Source organism: Patagioenas fasciata, chromosome 3 (genome assembly GCF_037038585.1).
Source record: "Patagioenas fasciata isolate bPatFas1 chromosome 3, bPatFas1.hap1, whole genome shotgun sequence".
Classification (NCBI taxonomy): Eukaryota; Metazoa; Chordata; class Aves; order Columbiformes; family Columbidae; genus Patagioenas; species Patagioenas fasciata.
The window spans coordinates 46,787,271-46,802,138 of record NC_092522.1 but is presented as its reverse complement, the minus strand read 5'-3'; the positions used below and the strand labels follow the sequence as shown (position 1 = coordinate 46,802,138).

General features: G+C 38.6%; 1 protein-coding gene across 1 annotated transcript in view; it reads right to left on the bottom strand.

Moving 5' to 3' along the window:
• The window catches only part of NID1 (nidogen 1), a 48,299-nt gene that overhangs the window by 32,919 nt on the left and 512 nt on the right, over positions 1-14,868 (bottom strand). Inside the window, exons 2-7 of the mRNA XM_065835918.2 lie at positions 7,759-8,058; positions 6,307-6,536; positions 5,280-5,707; positions 3,806-3,955; positions 2,303-2,554; positions 993-1,193 (exon numbers count right to left, since the gene is read on the bottom strand). Of these exons, the coding sequence (XP_065691990.2) occupies positions 993-1,193; positions 2,303-2,554; positions 3,806-3,955; positions 5,280-5,707; positions 6,307-6,536; positions 7,759-8,058 (1,561 nt within the window). The remainder of the gene's footprint in view (positions 1-992; positions 1,194-2,302; positions 2,555-3,805; positions 3,956-5,279; positions 5,708-6,306; positions 6,537-7,758; positions 8,059-14,868) is intronic.

Sequence of the window (14,868 nt, the reverse complement as noted above, 5' to 3'; positions counted from 1 at the left end):
TCACAGTCCATAATGACAGGCAAAGCAGCCAGAGGGCTTCATCACTCGCTACCAAAACCATTCATTAGCAGATACAAGGCAGTGATGATGCAACTACATCATTTTCAGCTATCTCTAGCAATCAAAGTGCACCCTTGGAGCAAAGTGTACTCTCTCCAGTACTCATGTGCACCTGGGTGCAGCACAGGCTGCTTCCTTATTGCTCTTTGACAGCTGGGCTGGGTAACCAGCAGCAACACTCCAACCTCATTGTGGTTTTGCTGTGTTGAAACACCCATAATTTTATCCAAAAAAAGGAAAGCAAATGAGGGGAGATTCCCCTGTAAATAGTGAAATGAAGAAAGGCTTCCTTACCAAATCTCAGAGCCTGAGATAAGGAAGAGAGAGAGGCAGAAGGAGAGAAGTAATGAAGAGACAATGGAGGAAACTGATAAGGGAATTAAGAGGCTCCTAATTTTCTAGGCAGTTGTTCAAATTCAGCTCAAATAATACTGACAATTGCTTGTTACTAACACAAGGCATGGTCATTGCAATGCAGTTTACACAACACATACTGGTAAATAACTGGTTTGCACAGTCTCATCGAACAAGACCAAAGCCCTCTTGATGACATCACCACAAAAAGTTACACACCAGTACAGCTCCTGCTGAAGAGCTGCAGAACCAACAAAGCTTTGCAACTTGTATGACTACCATAAGCGCTGTAAAAATAAGGCCAAGGAAAGGGAAATCAAGAGTATTTGCAAACATCAGTTCAGAGAAAGTTAAATTCACATTTTTTCAATAAAAAGACTACAAATATTTGCATTGTCCCACTCATAACCCACCTCCTTTTGGGACCTGCTCCTAAGAGGCAAAATGCAACTTCCTATAAATCAAGGTGTCCATGTACACTTGCTAAGAAGGGAATAAAATAATGGGTTTTGGATTGTCTTACTCTCTGCTCTGAGAAATGTGCACTTTCTTATCATTTCATTCTCAGGCAACCTTACCAGAACTAGAAGTGTGATAGAGTTCTGTGTATGGTTCTATATGGACCGATGCACCAGATGGGATCTCAGGTATTCTGCCCTCCATTTCTGTGCTGATGGTAAGGTGACCATGCTCATCAATTCCACTGAATCTCTGCTTTATAACAAGCTTCTCGTTGTTGCCAAGAAAAGTTACTTCAGTTTGCCGTGTAAACTCGCCACCTAAAGAAACAGCATTAGTTAAACCACCTAATAGTGGTTTCTGAATCCTTCTATCCAAAATATTGCTTCTAGTAGATAAAATATAAATTACTATTTTCTGCAATCTTTGATGCAGCATAATTTCTAAAGTTCTGGGTTTCTACAGAAATAACTGTCAGAGGTATCCTGATAATATCCTTGAATAATGCAAGAAAACTATATTTTCTTAAGCGCTACGCATGCTAAATCACAAGTAAGCCTGCAGAAGTGGGTATTTGTAAACAAAAAAGTTCCAACAAAGCTGATAACAGTAGGTCTTATCCTACGGTTAAAATGGCAAAGCAGTTGTACATTTCAGAGAAAACCTCCATTAGGAAGACAGTGAGTTAAAAAAAAATCCAGTACATCTGTTTCCAAATCAAAACCAAGTGAAACGTATGTTATAAATTCCAGAACAAACTTCAAACACACATAATCCAAGAAAACCCCAAAACAAAGAGTTACGTTCCATTAAATTCATAGTACAGGGCTGTAAAGGATAAAATTTTAAAAAGAAACACATGTTCTCCTGGAACAGATTTGATCTACAGCTTGAATTCATGTCCACAAACAGCCAGATCTGGCCTCAAAAAGCTGTAATTGTGAACCAGGGTTTCCCTCAAATAAGTTAACAGAATAATTTGCATCTCATGGAGGAATTGCTTCTGTTAAGAATTTCAGACCTTTATGAGGTCAGATTTTCATTCCTCTTTTGCTCCATTGGTACAATCAGGCAGTTAACATGTTAGACGTCTTGTAGACGTAGGGGCAATGTTTTTCAGTAGCTCTGTAAACTCTAGAACCGAAAACCAGATCCTTTTAAATTATCTCTTTCTTGCACAGGAACTGGCCAAGCCATTCTTCTTTCTAATAGGCCTATGTGCTTGTGCACCTACAGTAAATTAAAAAGCTCAATATCTATAAACTGTAAACACGGAAAATGGTGAGAAGTTTGATTACAAAGCAATTCATTTGCAGCTCAGAATAAATATGTTTTCAGTCTATATTGCTTCTAAATACACATTTCTTTTCTCTCAAGACAGAGGAAAGCATAGCACAGCTTTTAAACATAATTTTAATGTAGAAGTTACCAGTAACACTGAATCCATTCTTATATCCTTGCTGTTCCACAGCAAACATCCATCCTATGATACCTCCAACAGAGGCAAGAGGCAGTAAAGAATATCCCAAAGTCTCTGGGATTTTGCTGATCGCAGTGTAGGCACGTCCTTGGTTCATCACAACATAGGAGTGGAGATCAGTGTTCTCGAATGTAACTGGAACAGGGTTATTTCCTACAAAGATTCTTCCTTTCACCTTTCCATTGACTCTCTGAGGAGAACCTGGCAAATCAATACTATACATCAGAACAAAATGACAGTTCTCACATACTCGCCAAGGTATGTGTTCAGAGTGTTCACTACGTTCAAAGACATTAGTGTTGAAATAAGTAGCAAACGCTCACAGAATTCAACAAAGAGTAAACTGCCTAGAAATAGTGTGTTAGTTTGCTTACGTATGTGCATATGTGCATGTGTTGTCATTACACAGATGACTAAGTGGCCAAAATTGCCTGAAGATATGCCCTTTATCCTCACTAATAGCTTTGTCTGCAAGGATAACTCCATAAACAGACGACACTGTTACAGTATCTCTGAAGTGGCATACAGAAACTTCTTTTGAAGATCATACTTCATACCAATACGTACTGAATGTAAATTTGTTCATTCCCTATTAGAAGGTTAACACCATTAGGTGTTAGAATAATTGACCTACTATTCTAACCTATTTTATTTCTTGACTCAAAACTATTGACCATATTAAGACTGTGTTTTACAGAAGCAGCTACTTTGGATTGCTAGCTCTCTTTTGTATATAATTTCTCCACATGCAAATTCAGATTCTTTTATCAATAGATCCTTCTTTTCTTTCTCTGGAAGATTCAGTTTTATAAACTAAAAGCTAAGTAGCAGATTTCGATTTCTTGTCTTATAAAACACAAAGTTTGCAGTCAGCTGTTTTACTTTTTGAAATGCATCTAAACTCTGAGTCAAGTCACTATGAGGATTACAAGTGTATACGTAAGAAATTCCTTTATGGATTTTACACAGGAACAAAAATCTGGCAGATTAGCCCTTGAGTAAAGAAGTTTAAAAGTCAGACAAAGATGAGCCATGCTTTTTAGTTTGATGATCCAAGTTAATTTGTTCATCCCCTTTGAACTGTCCACTTCTAGAGAGATGACCATATCAGATTATAACACACCAGAACTTCACGACTAATTCTAACAAAAAACACCGGATGTTAACCTATCTATTAAATTATGCCAGTTACAGAAGTTTATTTTTTCTAGAAAGTCAGGTTGAAATACCTAATGCATATAACTGACCACCTAAAATAACTTGCTTCATTCAAAAACCTCCACCATTTTAGAAAGTATAGCTCCCTTCAGAAATTACCTTTCAACACATTGCAGTGATATGTCTTTCAAAAAGTACTTAACCATGTCTTTTTTTACTACTGAAAACAAGCCGCCTTGTTCAAGAATGCCATGTATACTTGCTGCTTATGTGTCTAATTTTCAAAAAACTTACCTTCTGCTACACATTGTCTGCCATTTCCTTTGTAACCAGCAATACAACTGCAGCAAAATCCATTGGGATAATCTGTGCAAACAGCATGAACAGAGCACTGGTGGCGGTTGTTAGCGCAGGTCTGCTGGACATCTGTGTGGTAGCGAAACACTGTAGAAAACAAGACCAGACACTTATACTTTATGTAATTACTACAGTATTCACATATCCCTGGTTTAGTTTAGAAATATCTCTAGACTCACTTGATTAGCTTTTTCATTTTGCCTTTAAGGAAAAAAAAAACAACTGCAACTGATTTTTGCTAACTTTGCAAATGCAAGTAGTAGTCTACTATTTTGCAGAAAGTATCAGGGCTTCAGATATTAGAAGACTGTTTAATTCTACTGACTTCAGCAGATCTATATTAATCCAGATCAGTTAAACTGTCTTACTGAAACTAAACCCACAATAATTTTAGCCTGGCCTTGTTTCCAAACAAAAGCAAAAAGGAACCTTTCCAACCTTAGTTAAGATTACACGTTTATAAACAGCCCTGGGCAAAAGAGATGAGGAAATCAGTTCCTACGGAATGTGTCAGCTTTAGGAATACAGTTCTCTCTGCAGGAACCTTTCCTTTGGATGGATCCAAGTTCCACAGACACACCATAAATGTGCTCCCCTGTGAGCTTGACTGGAGAACTAGTTTAGTAGATTGGCAAGATCTGAATCTGAGGTGACATCTAAGTTAACTCCTTTGATTAATAAGATTAACTTATTAAATGTGTTCAGATGGCATCCTGGGGTGTATTAGAAGGGGGTGGTCAGTAGGTCGAGAGAGGTCCTCCTTCCCCTCTACTCTGCCCTGGTGAGACCACATCTGGAATATTGTGTCCAGTTCCGGGCCCCTCAGTTCAAGGAGGACAGGGAACTGCTGGAGGGAGTCCAGCGCAGGGTAACGAAGATGTTCAAGGGAGTGAAGCATCTCCCTTATGAGGAAAGGCTGAGGGAGCTGGGTCTCTTTAGTTTGGAGAAGAGGAGACTGAGGGGTGACCTCATTAATGTTTACAAATATATAAAGGGTGAGTGTCATGAGGATGGAGCCAGGCTCTTCTCAGCGACAACCAACGGTAGGACAAGGGGTGATGGGTTCAAACTGGAACACAAGAGGTTCCACTTAAATTTGAGAAGAAACTTCTTCTCAGTAAGAGTAACAGAACACTGGAACAGGCTGCCCAGGGGGGTTGTGGAGTCTCCTATTCTGGAGACATTCAAAACCTGCCTGGACACATTCCTGTGTAACCTCACCTAGGCGTTCCTGCTCCAGCAGAGGGATTGGACTAGACGGTCTTTCAAGGTCCCTTCCAATCCCTAACATTCTGTGATTCTGTGTAGTGAGAAGGTAACATAATATTTCTTTAGTACAATCTCTTGCACACCTCTATTTTTTTGCAGCCCATGAGTCTTAGAAGGACCCAAGCTGTACAAAAGACCTTACCTATACCAGTTTCATCAAATTCTTCCACATCTAGGACTTGGGGTTGCTGTGGGGGAAACTGCTGGACCTGGAATGGGCGAGGTGGAGCTTTTGCTGTCGGGAAATCTTGATGACTGTAAAAAGACTCAGTTGAAGGTGTTTCTGTCACATCTTGGTACGAAGTCTGAAAGTCTTCCGCAGCTAGCTGAGGAACACTATATGTAATGTGGTGCTGATCGTCTTCTGCGCTGTCGGTACTACTGGTGACATACTGTTGTCTTATTTCAGTGGAGCCATAGTCTGACATAAATGGTTTTGAAGTCATCTCCTGGTCTTGTTCATCGAACTCTAGGTTCTCCAAAATGTTGCTGATCTTGGCAGGCACAATACTGTCAGAGGAGCTGCCAATCTCGAACACCCAGACACCTTGCTTCCCAGCATTGCTGCTTCTATCAAAGAGAAGCGTATACCAAATGAAAATGATCAAGCACAAGTTCTGTGGTATCTCTAGCCTACATAAAATGTTATCCTTCACTGAGAAATATCAGGACAAAACTGTCAAATTATCTTATCTGTATGCTTATCCACAGGTAGCTTATTCAGCTATAAAATCCCTGAGAGTTTGCATAGCATTTTTTCTCCACACCCAGAGCTTTTTTCTTGAGAATTTCTAGCCTGCTTGTCTCCAAAGTGATGAGAAAAAAGGCAGATATTTGGGCCACAAAGACCTTTCTAACACTTAGTAGCACTTCGTAACTCAGTCCCTTTCAATCTTGTTCACTTTTTCTTACAAAAAAAGACTGCCAAGGATAGACTACAAGGAGTTAAAGTCTAAAGTGGTCCTGCTTTTAGAAGGGCTTTCAACAAACTAGACCAAAGTCGTCCTATTCCTCAAGAAGGTGGATATTTATCAGTGGCAGACTTTGTGATTTCTCATGCAATGCCTAATGGGATCTTATTATTTCTCATTGACTCATGTTACAATTAAGAAAAACATAGAACCCCTCAATGTTTTCTTGAGGAGTTTAAACAAATAAAAAAAGCATACTTGTGCAGGTTTCTGATGCTGTCTTCATCATTAGCAATGACATTGTAGGATCCTGGCTTTTCCCAAAAATAGTAGTTTGTAGAGGCTTGACTAAAGCCAACCATAGCAGGAATCTTTTCATCATTGTTCTTGGAGTATGTGCTATAGAACTGCAAACTGTCTTCTGGATAAAGGAAAATTGCATAGGAACTGGAATCAGAAGAGGCTAAAACAGCCTGGAATGTGTTTCTCTGTGGGGAAAAAAAAAAAATATATAATCCATTTACTCAAGGAAAAATAGTCAAAATAAACAACAGTAAAACTCTTAAACACGAACTCAGAATCAGAATTTCCATCACACAAAACAAATCATGTACTTCCTAGGAGAAATCAATATTATGCAAGCTTACATTTTGCTAATGGAGTTTTAGCTTTAGCATACATAAACATTAAAAACATAGCACTATCAAAGGTAAGTTAAATCTATTCAGAAATACCCAGAGAGGCTGTCTAAAACATAACAATTCTAAGTTCTGTGACATGCACATGATGCTGTATCCTCACTTCCAAACACAGTGATGTGCTAGACTACATAGAAAAATTCTGGAAGCAGAATATTTAAAGAAGAGTTCAAGTTTCATGTTTCTGCGAGTGTCTTTTCCTGTAGGAACACTCCTATATGCTGTAGGAACCGTCAAGATAGTACCTCAGACATCAGCTATTCATTACTACGAGGTGAAGAAACGTTACTGTGAACACAACAGTTGTGTCAAGTGATGCACAAGAAATTAATCTTTGACAAAATAAGATTTGCTAAGTTGTGGTAATGTTCTCAACTTCATACATTGTGAGCAGGCTCATCAGCTGGGATAGTTATAGTGCATAAAGTTACATATCTTTGCAGGATAGTAACTAACACGGTTTAAAAGGGAAAATGGTTTGCAAGTAATAAAAAATAACCTCTAACTGCTTCTTCATTCAATAATAGCTACAAAGCATCATCTTTTTGAGAACGCAATGTCATCTGCCCAAAAGGGATTCACAGTTTGAAGCTCCCATTAGTCCATATATCTGTCAGATTTTAGATAGTTTGATGTCAAAATGACTTAAGAGTCGGCTGAAAAATGCAAGCCAACTGGATTATACCGCACAGATGGAGGGCAGGATATGCTACTATTTCAGTTATTACCACATCACACTTCACATTCAGAGAGTTGTCAGGGAATACAAAAGAATCAGCTATGTAGATTCAAGCATATTCTTTTGAATGAATAAAATACTGTAAAATTAAAATCAAGAAAAAATTCTGGAAACTCCTACTTTGCTACAGCCTTTTCAGCAACAAAATACATTCTTAACTGTACAGGATTCATTTAAACACAAAGGAATTCAAGCCTTCAAAGCAACAGGTTACAGTGATACACTCCAGCTAAATTGTGTCCACCATGTCTTAAAGCTCTGATTAACATTCACCTTTACTTCCAAACCATGATCTTCTCCCGGTGCTTGGTAAGGAGCCACAAGCTTCCAGGTAACAATAACAACACTGCTGGGATCAAAAGTAGTCTCAGGAAAACCTCTTTTGATATAGTCTGATGCAAGTTGCAAGATATCTGAAGATGAATCTTCTCTGTAATACACATTTCCACGTCCATCTGTTGTGTCCAGGTCAGCCATAAAAGGAGCAATAGCCCCAAAACTGACTGGAAATTGACCAAGATATTTTTCTTCACTTGAAGGCTCATTCACTGCAATAATCCCATTAGTGGCAACCTAATAAAAAGGTGGAAATTATCAGATAGATACTGTTAATATGGCTGTCTCCCACACCTTTGTGCTCTAGATCACAATATTTTCATTGCACTTTCAAAAGAAAATTAGTCAAGATTCAGTATTGTATTTGTAAAGTAACTGAATTTTTTCAAGTTGTTTTTTTTTTGGTATCATAAGTCACAAGTCCTGGGATTTCAGTTGCTCAAAACTAGAGGTGTACTTTACAGATAGACTGACTTTTTTTCCCCTCAATAAAGATTTTAGCTATTTAAATTTCAGGCACTTATTGCCTCTTCTAACAAAGATACACATAACCACCATTTCTGACAAGTTCTCAAGTCTTTCTCAGACAAAGGCCCAGGGCAATCCCTCTGTCAAGAATTGTGTACAGACCCTCTCAGATGATCAAAAGCTCTTCTCATTTTCAGTTGTCACTCTCCTGAAGAGCAGTTTCACAACAACATGGCTGGGGATAGTAAGGATGAAGCAAGTATTTGCAACAGTTCCTTTTCCAGTTAACCGCTGAGCTGATTCTTACCTGCTGTAGAGCAGAGGGGACTACAGATAACCTTTATTAAAGTCATAACATACCCCCTGGGAATCTGGACTTCAATCATGAAGGCAGAGGGGGATGCTTAATCTGGACAGTTTAGAAAGTTGCCTGTTCCCAAGAAAGTCTGATGTTGGGAAAAAAAAAAAAAAAGAAAAAGAAAAAAAAAGAGGGGAAAGGACAAACTGAACAGCTTTGCCTCATTCCACACGCACACATAAGTCATGACAAAACAGGCTATGTCACTCCCATGAAAATGCGGTAAGGGGGTCAAGGATGCAAGTGGGTCAGTTGAGCTTTCCTTGCTACTGCAGCACTGCCTAGAAGCTGATAGAACTTCTGAGCAAAAAACTAATCTACACATAGATGCTCAAAAAACTGCTCCATGATTAAATATTGTAATAGCTTGGATGAAAGTCTTCGAGGAAGATGTACAGATTTCTCTTTGCTTGGCCAAGACTGCTCTAATTTTCACTTCACCCATCCTCCTAGGAAGGTGTGAGCACAGCTCCTATACCATAGGCTATAGAGGCTAGGAGACAGAATTTCTACAGCAGATACAGGCCATCCTGTAAACTCCCTTACAGTTGAGTGCCCTGACACAGTCCTATGGAAAACTGGCTCTGTTGGGGAAAAAAAAAAAAAAAAAAAAAAGCATTAACATATATAAGTGAAACTCTTAGTCTGAATATGCATGCACACCGGCTCAGTGAGATTTAACTGGTCTGTAAGATGACAACCCACAGCCAACTACCTCTGACTAAAAATAAAATAAATACATACATACAGGTACATGGCTATGGCGTATCCAAATGTCACAGCCAAACTACCTTAGCAAACCAGAGCTGTCACACACAGAAGCAGCAAGCAAGACCACAGGTGTCAGGCCTTGAGGCAGTGCATGAGCTGCTCACACACAGCTTTTTGTCCCAGATCTTCTTCCAGATGTGTATGGCACTGTACGAATCAGACACATACAAATGTGCTTCCAAGAGTTTGACTATGTGATAACAGGACACATCTGGCTACAGGCAGCCAGGCACTCACCACTCTAGAGCTGCTGTCATACATGTGGATGACTCAGAAAGTGACAGAAGTCCCAAAACTAGCTCCACAAGCTATGAAACTAAAACTGCAGTCTCCCACAGATTTATCTTGCCCACAGGGACTCCTGTGAGTCCAAGAAGAACTAACTGCTGCTGGATCTTTTCACATGGTCAAGATGTTCACAATGTTACACAATCTTTATGAATTCTTGGAATAGGGTCAGAGTGGCCACTGTGACCCAGACTGCAAGGCCATCCGGCCCTGCGGCCGGTCCCCAGCCATACCTGCTAGCTTACGGATTCAACCAGAACAAGAGAAGGACATGCTCGTACTCCTCCTAATAGCCTCACTGACCACATTCAGCTCAAGTGATTCCCTGTGGTTTGACTGTTTCTTCATCCTCAGTGGATCTCCTTCATATATTTGTTAAGTCTTCCCTTCAACACATGCAAACTTTATGCGTCCACAAAAGCCCTTAAAAAAAATTTCCACAGATCTGTGACTCATACCCTAAGGTCTCTCCTACTTTTGTTTGTTTTCAGTCTGGCTCTCAGCATCATTTGATGGCCCCTAGTTTTTGCATTGGGACATACAACCAAATCCTACCCAGTCTTTCACTCTATGTAACTTCCTGCAGAATGAAGCCCCCCAGCCTATTCATTCTCATAATCTCCAAATTTTTCTTCCCCTTTTCTACCCGTATATTTGGAAACAAGGAGGCCAATGCTACATATATTCTTCAAGACACAGAGAAATTGTGGGCTGGGCAAGCCTGTCAGGGATGTTTGCTATATATAGGTTGGCAACACCCTTTAAAATCTGGACCACCATTATTACCACTAGATATGGCAAATCAGAAAAAGTGTACTACAGGAACTCCTACTACAAATCACCCCTTCATATACAGCACACACCTATACCCTGAACCTTCCTTTGGCTATCCAGGGGGTCTGAGCATGTCCACATGCTAGTGGTCAATCAGCTTGGTATATAATGGTAAGCACAAATCATTAGCTAAACTTAGCAAATAGTTCATGAGGTATATCAGAATTTACTTTTAAAATGGCTTTATGTATGCTGTGTTGTCTGCAGATTTATAATTTCATTAGTTGCTACAGTGAAAAATAATTAAAAAGTTAATATCATGCAAAAAATGGGAAGCTTTTTTCATGCATGAACTATGTCTCTAAGATATAAAGCAGTATATAATCTGGTACAAGCATGATGGGAATGCAGGTCATGTTAGAAAGGTGAAGAGGAAGCTGAATATTGTGATTATTTTTTTTCCTCTAATAATTTGTGACTTAAGTGTGGCCACAGATCCTAAGATGAACTATGAATTTTAGGAATACAGAACTGAAAAGATAGCATGGGTTACTCCAGCCTAGACCCCGCAATGGCAGGCAGCCATGCAACAGAGCTCTAGTCCAGAAAGGTTCCCAGAACAACTATTACATCTGTACACTAGAAAATCCCTCATATCCCTGTAAAGAAAAGCTAAAACTTACCCTAAAAAGTAAAAGTCACCAGTTACACTATACCACTGGAAGAGAGTAGAGAAAATGGTGGACATTAAGACATTTTAGCAAGGAGATGCGCTTTACCTTTAAAGTAATAAATTTAGAGTAAATTAAAAGTTTTTCCCATCTTTCTTCTTGCTTACACTTTTTGTACACAAGCACCCCTACTCCCACTTCAAATCCTCTTGTGAGAGATGACTGCTGTTTGAAGTATTTTAAACAAATTCCATGTTCTTCATCAGATTTGGTGTGTGCAGTCCTTGCGGCTGCATGGTCCCCCATTTATGGAAGAGATTAAAATAACATTAAGAGAAAACACAATCAGGACTAGTTAATACTACAGAAAAAAGCAGACACCAGAAGAAATGACCTAAAATTCGGCCTTCCCCTTTTCACAAATTAAGTGCATGCTTCTGACTATTTGTTTCCTATTTTGCTAAAAATTAAAATGCAACAAGTAATGTTATTAAGGAGATCCAAACATCCCAACTCCATTTTCATTTGCTTGTAGTTTATAAATGAGACGGTTCAGTTTTGAATGTTAAGGGAATGCTTGGTTGCAAGTATTCTATCACCCAGAAAATATTTGCAAGCCATTAAATGAAAATAAATACACAAACTACTCACTTAGTGAAGAGATTTTTAGTGTACAGAAAGAACACCCATCATTACTGAAAAAATGTTTTTAGTTTTCAGATTTTACAATACATTTCTACTGACAAAGATGGGGCATAGTATGTATTAACTTTACTTTGTTCCTTTCAAGGTCACACAGATAGGTTAATGTGTGAACCCCAAAATAAAGAGAAGTAACTCAGGGTAAGTACTGGGATTCATTAAAATCTCATTCCTGTCAAAAGGGAAAGGGGAGAAAAGAAAGGCCTCAGGTAGGTGTTGTCTAAAGAAAGACCAGCTGTACTGTACATCTTTCCTTTTAGGGTATAATACTATTTAACTTGACAGGAACTAACACAGATGTATTTTTAGCATGTTAAACTTCTGGATTACACACATAGTTGACATAATTCGTGGTTTGTAACATAACAAATCACACACACTCCATTATAGGTCCACCCAAAAAAACAAGGGAGAAGGAAGTATAAAGTAACAAAATGCTTCTGTTGAAAGAGAAAGTGTGTCTGTGTGTATAACAAAAAATAAATCTTAACACAAATGAGGTATTTTTCCTTGTTCAGTCACTAGGCATTTTGAAAACTTGAATATTTCTGAGTAAGACAGTTTAGAAAAAATTGATTTATTCGTATAATAAAGTGTCAGTTGACTTAAAGCAGCAAAATTTTCTACTATAAACATGACCAACTATTAATTTAGGAAGTTAATAAAAGTAACGATTAACAAATTTACCCAAGCTTGCCTTAAAGGACTCTGATCCTTCCCTAAAAGGAAATAATCCCTAATCATTTAGCTTTTCCACATCAGTGAGCCCTAGTGTAAACTGAAAAAGCCTTAATAAAAGTGTGCTATTAAAACAAATAGATCAGTATGGCGTAGTGATGGGATTAAATGTTAAAAACCTTGCACAGGAAAACACCATATTGAAGATTACAGTACGTGAAAGTCTGTTTCCACTTATAGTAAATAAAAGTTCTCTCTTCTGTCTATGAAAAGAAAGTTAGTTTTGTTGCCAGGGATTTTATGACAAGTGATACTAAACAATCGTTCCTCAGAACTCCTTGCCTTTTTTTATTCATGTGTAGACCTAACTAAAACAACTCAGCTTCTTAGCTGGTGGAAAAATAGAGAACTCATGTAAATTCTCAAATAATTGAAGGCAAAATTTGCAAAAACCAAGCATTCAAAAATTAAGATAAAGTTGTTACATTATTCTGATGTACCATACAAAAAGAAGTATTTCATCACAATGACTCAAAATCAGATCCAGGAATTCCTTTGAGTATTATGATGTATTTCTACCAATACCACATATTACTTGTATCAGCTTGATAGTATTTACTATCAACTAGCAATACTTTGGCAGATTCAGCTCACTGAATAACATCACAGAGCTTAGTAAGTACTCACTACCAATATACAATAAAACTATGTATTGTGAAGGTGCATTAAAGGCTGCTCAATACCTCTCCTTAATAAGTATACATCTCCTTTCCCTACTTCCATACAGGTCGTACTGTGCTTTTGTTTTGCAATACTTGTGACAGATTAAATGCAAATTAGAATCCTGTGCATATTAAGCAGATGGATACTGAAATACTATTCATTATCAGATTTTTCCTATATTAAAATAATTTATCCTTAGTACTGAGTAATCACGATGCAAGAGTTCTAAAAATGATTCTGGAATAGCATCTATACAGGTATTCCTCCAGACAAAAACTAACTACAACCATTCCTGTTTTATGATACGGGCAAGTAACGAGATCATTAAACTAAAGAAACTTAGTGTTGTTAACCAATTTACTGCTCTTTGAAAACTCTGTCCCCTTTCTGTCACTTATCTGACAAGTTACTTGTTATCTTTCCTTCTCAGTGACTGATTAATACAGTTTGCTGTCTTTCAAGAATGCATCTGTACTTCAAAAAGTGTATTTTTTACTTGGGTTGTAACCATTGACCCAACTTAGAGTATGGAAGACAAGACAACGAACTAAGTTGAACCTGACTGAAATCTGAACTCCTCTAAATACTTGTGAATTAATTTGTCTTTACTGACAGTCTCAGTTAACAACATTAATTTTCTACACAGATGTAACTTGAATTCCTCAAAATTTTGGATTTCAGATGTAATTTCAGGATTTATCTAGGTAGGGGCAGTGTGGACAATTAAAAAGAGCACAATTTAAGTGACAGCACTAATATAATTCAGTGTAAAGCAAGCATGTTCAATCTTTAGTGAATACCCACAAAATGGACTCAAGTACCTGGGAACTACATACAATTTTGACTGTGGCCACATGGAGGTCTAGTTTCCCAAGTGTCTCCATGCAGAATAGTCCCCAAAGTTGCATCTTAAGCCCAAGCTGCCAAAGCATGTTGGTTTATCTGGACAGGGAGGTGGGTTTTAACTTGAACAGATTAATGCACTAAACACACTGAGCCTTCTATACTAAGACCTTTCTAAATACACTAGTTAGCATCTTCAACTGCCAGCCTAGACGAGGCTTCAGGGGAAAAGAGGCAATGATAAACCAGCCAGTACTCTTGCAGCGTTCTAAAAGCATGCTGCCATTTTTAACATTCTTTTCTGGCTACTTCTGAGCAGCTCTGCTTCAGACAATCTGGTTTTAATCCCACCCTCATATACCAAACGTCCTCCACTAACCATAAACAGGCACACAAAACTCTGGGATGCAGATTCTGCTATGGGGCATGCACACACGGCAGAGGTCTGACTGCAGCCCAAAGCCTGCAATTGGTCTGGATACATATTTCCCCTCCCCAAGGAGACCCCTGAGCGATGAACACTTGAGAATGCCTGAGCCGTTAAGGGGCGGAACAGCACTCTCAGTGCTAAGACGTGCACGTCTTGGACATGCCAGGCTGCTGGCCAGATACTCACTGTTTCAGTTTTGTGACTTGGGTATGCTGAAACACACAAAACATAGACCACAACAAGGATGTTTCTTAGCTGGACATACACCCTATGTGCGAGCACAGCAAATGCCTGGAGATAGCGTTCACTCTGGATAACCCATTACGTCCTCTTTACTCTCC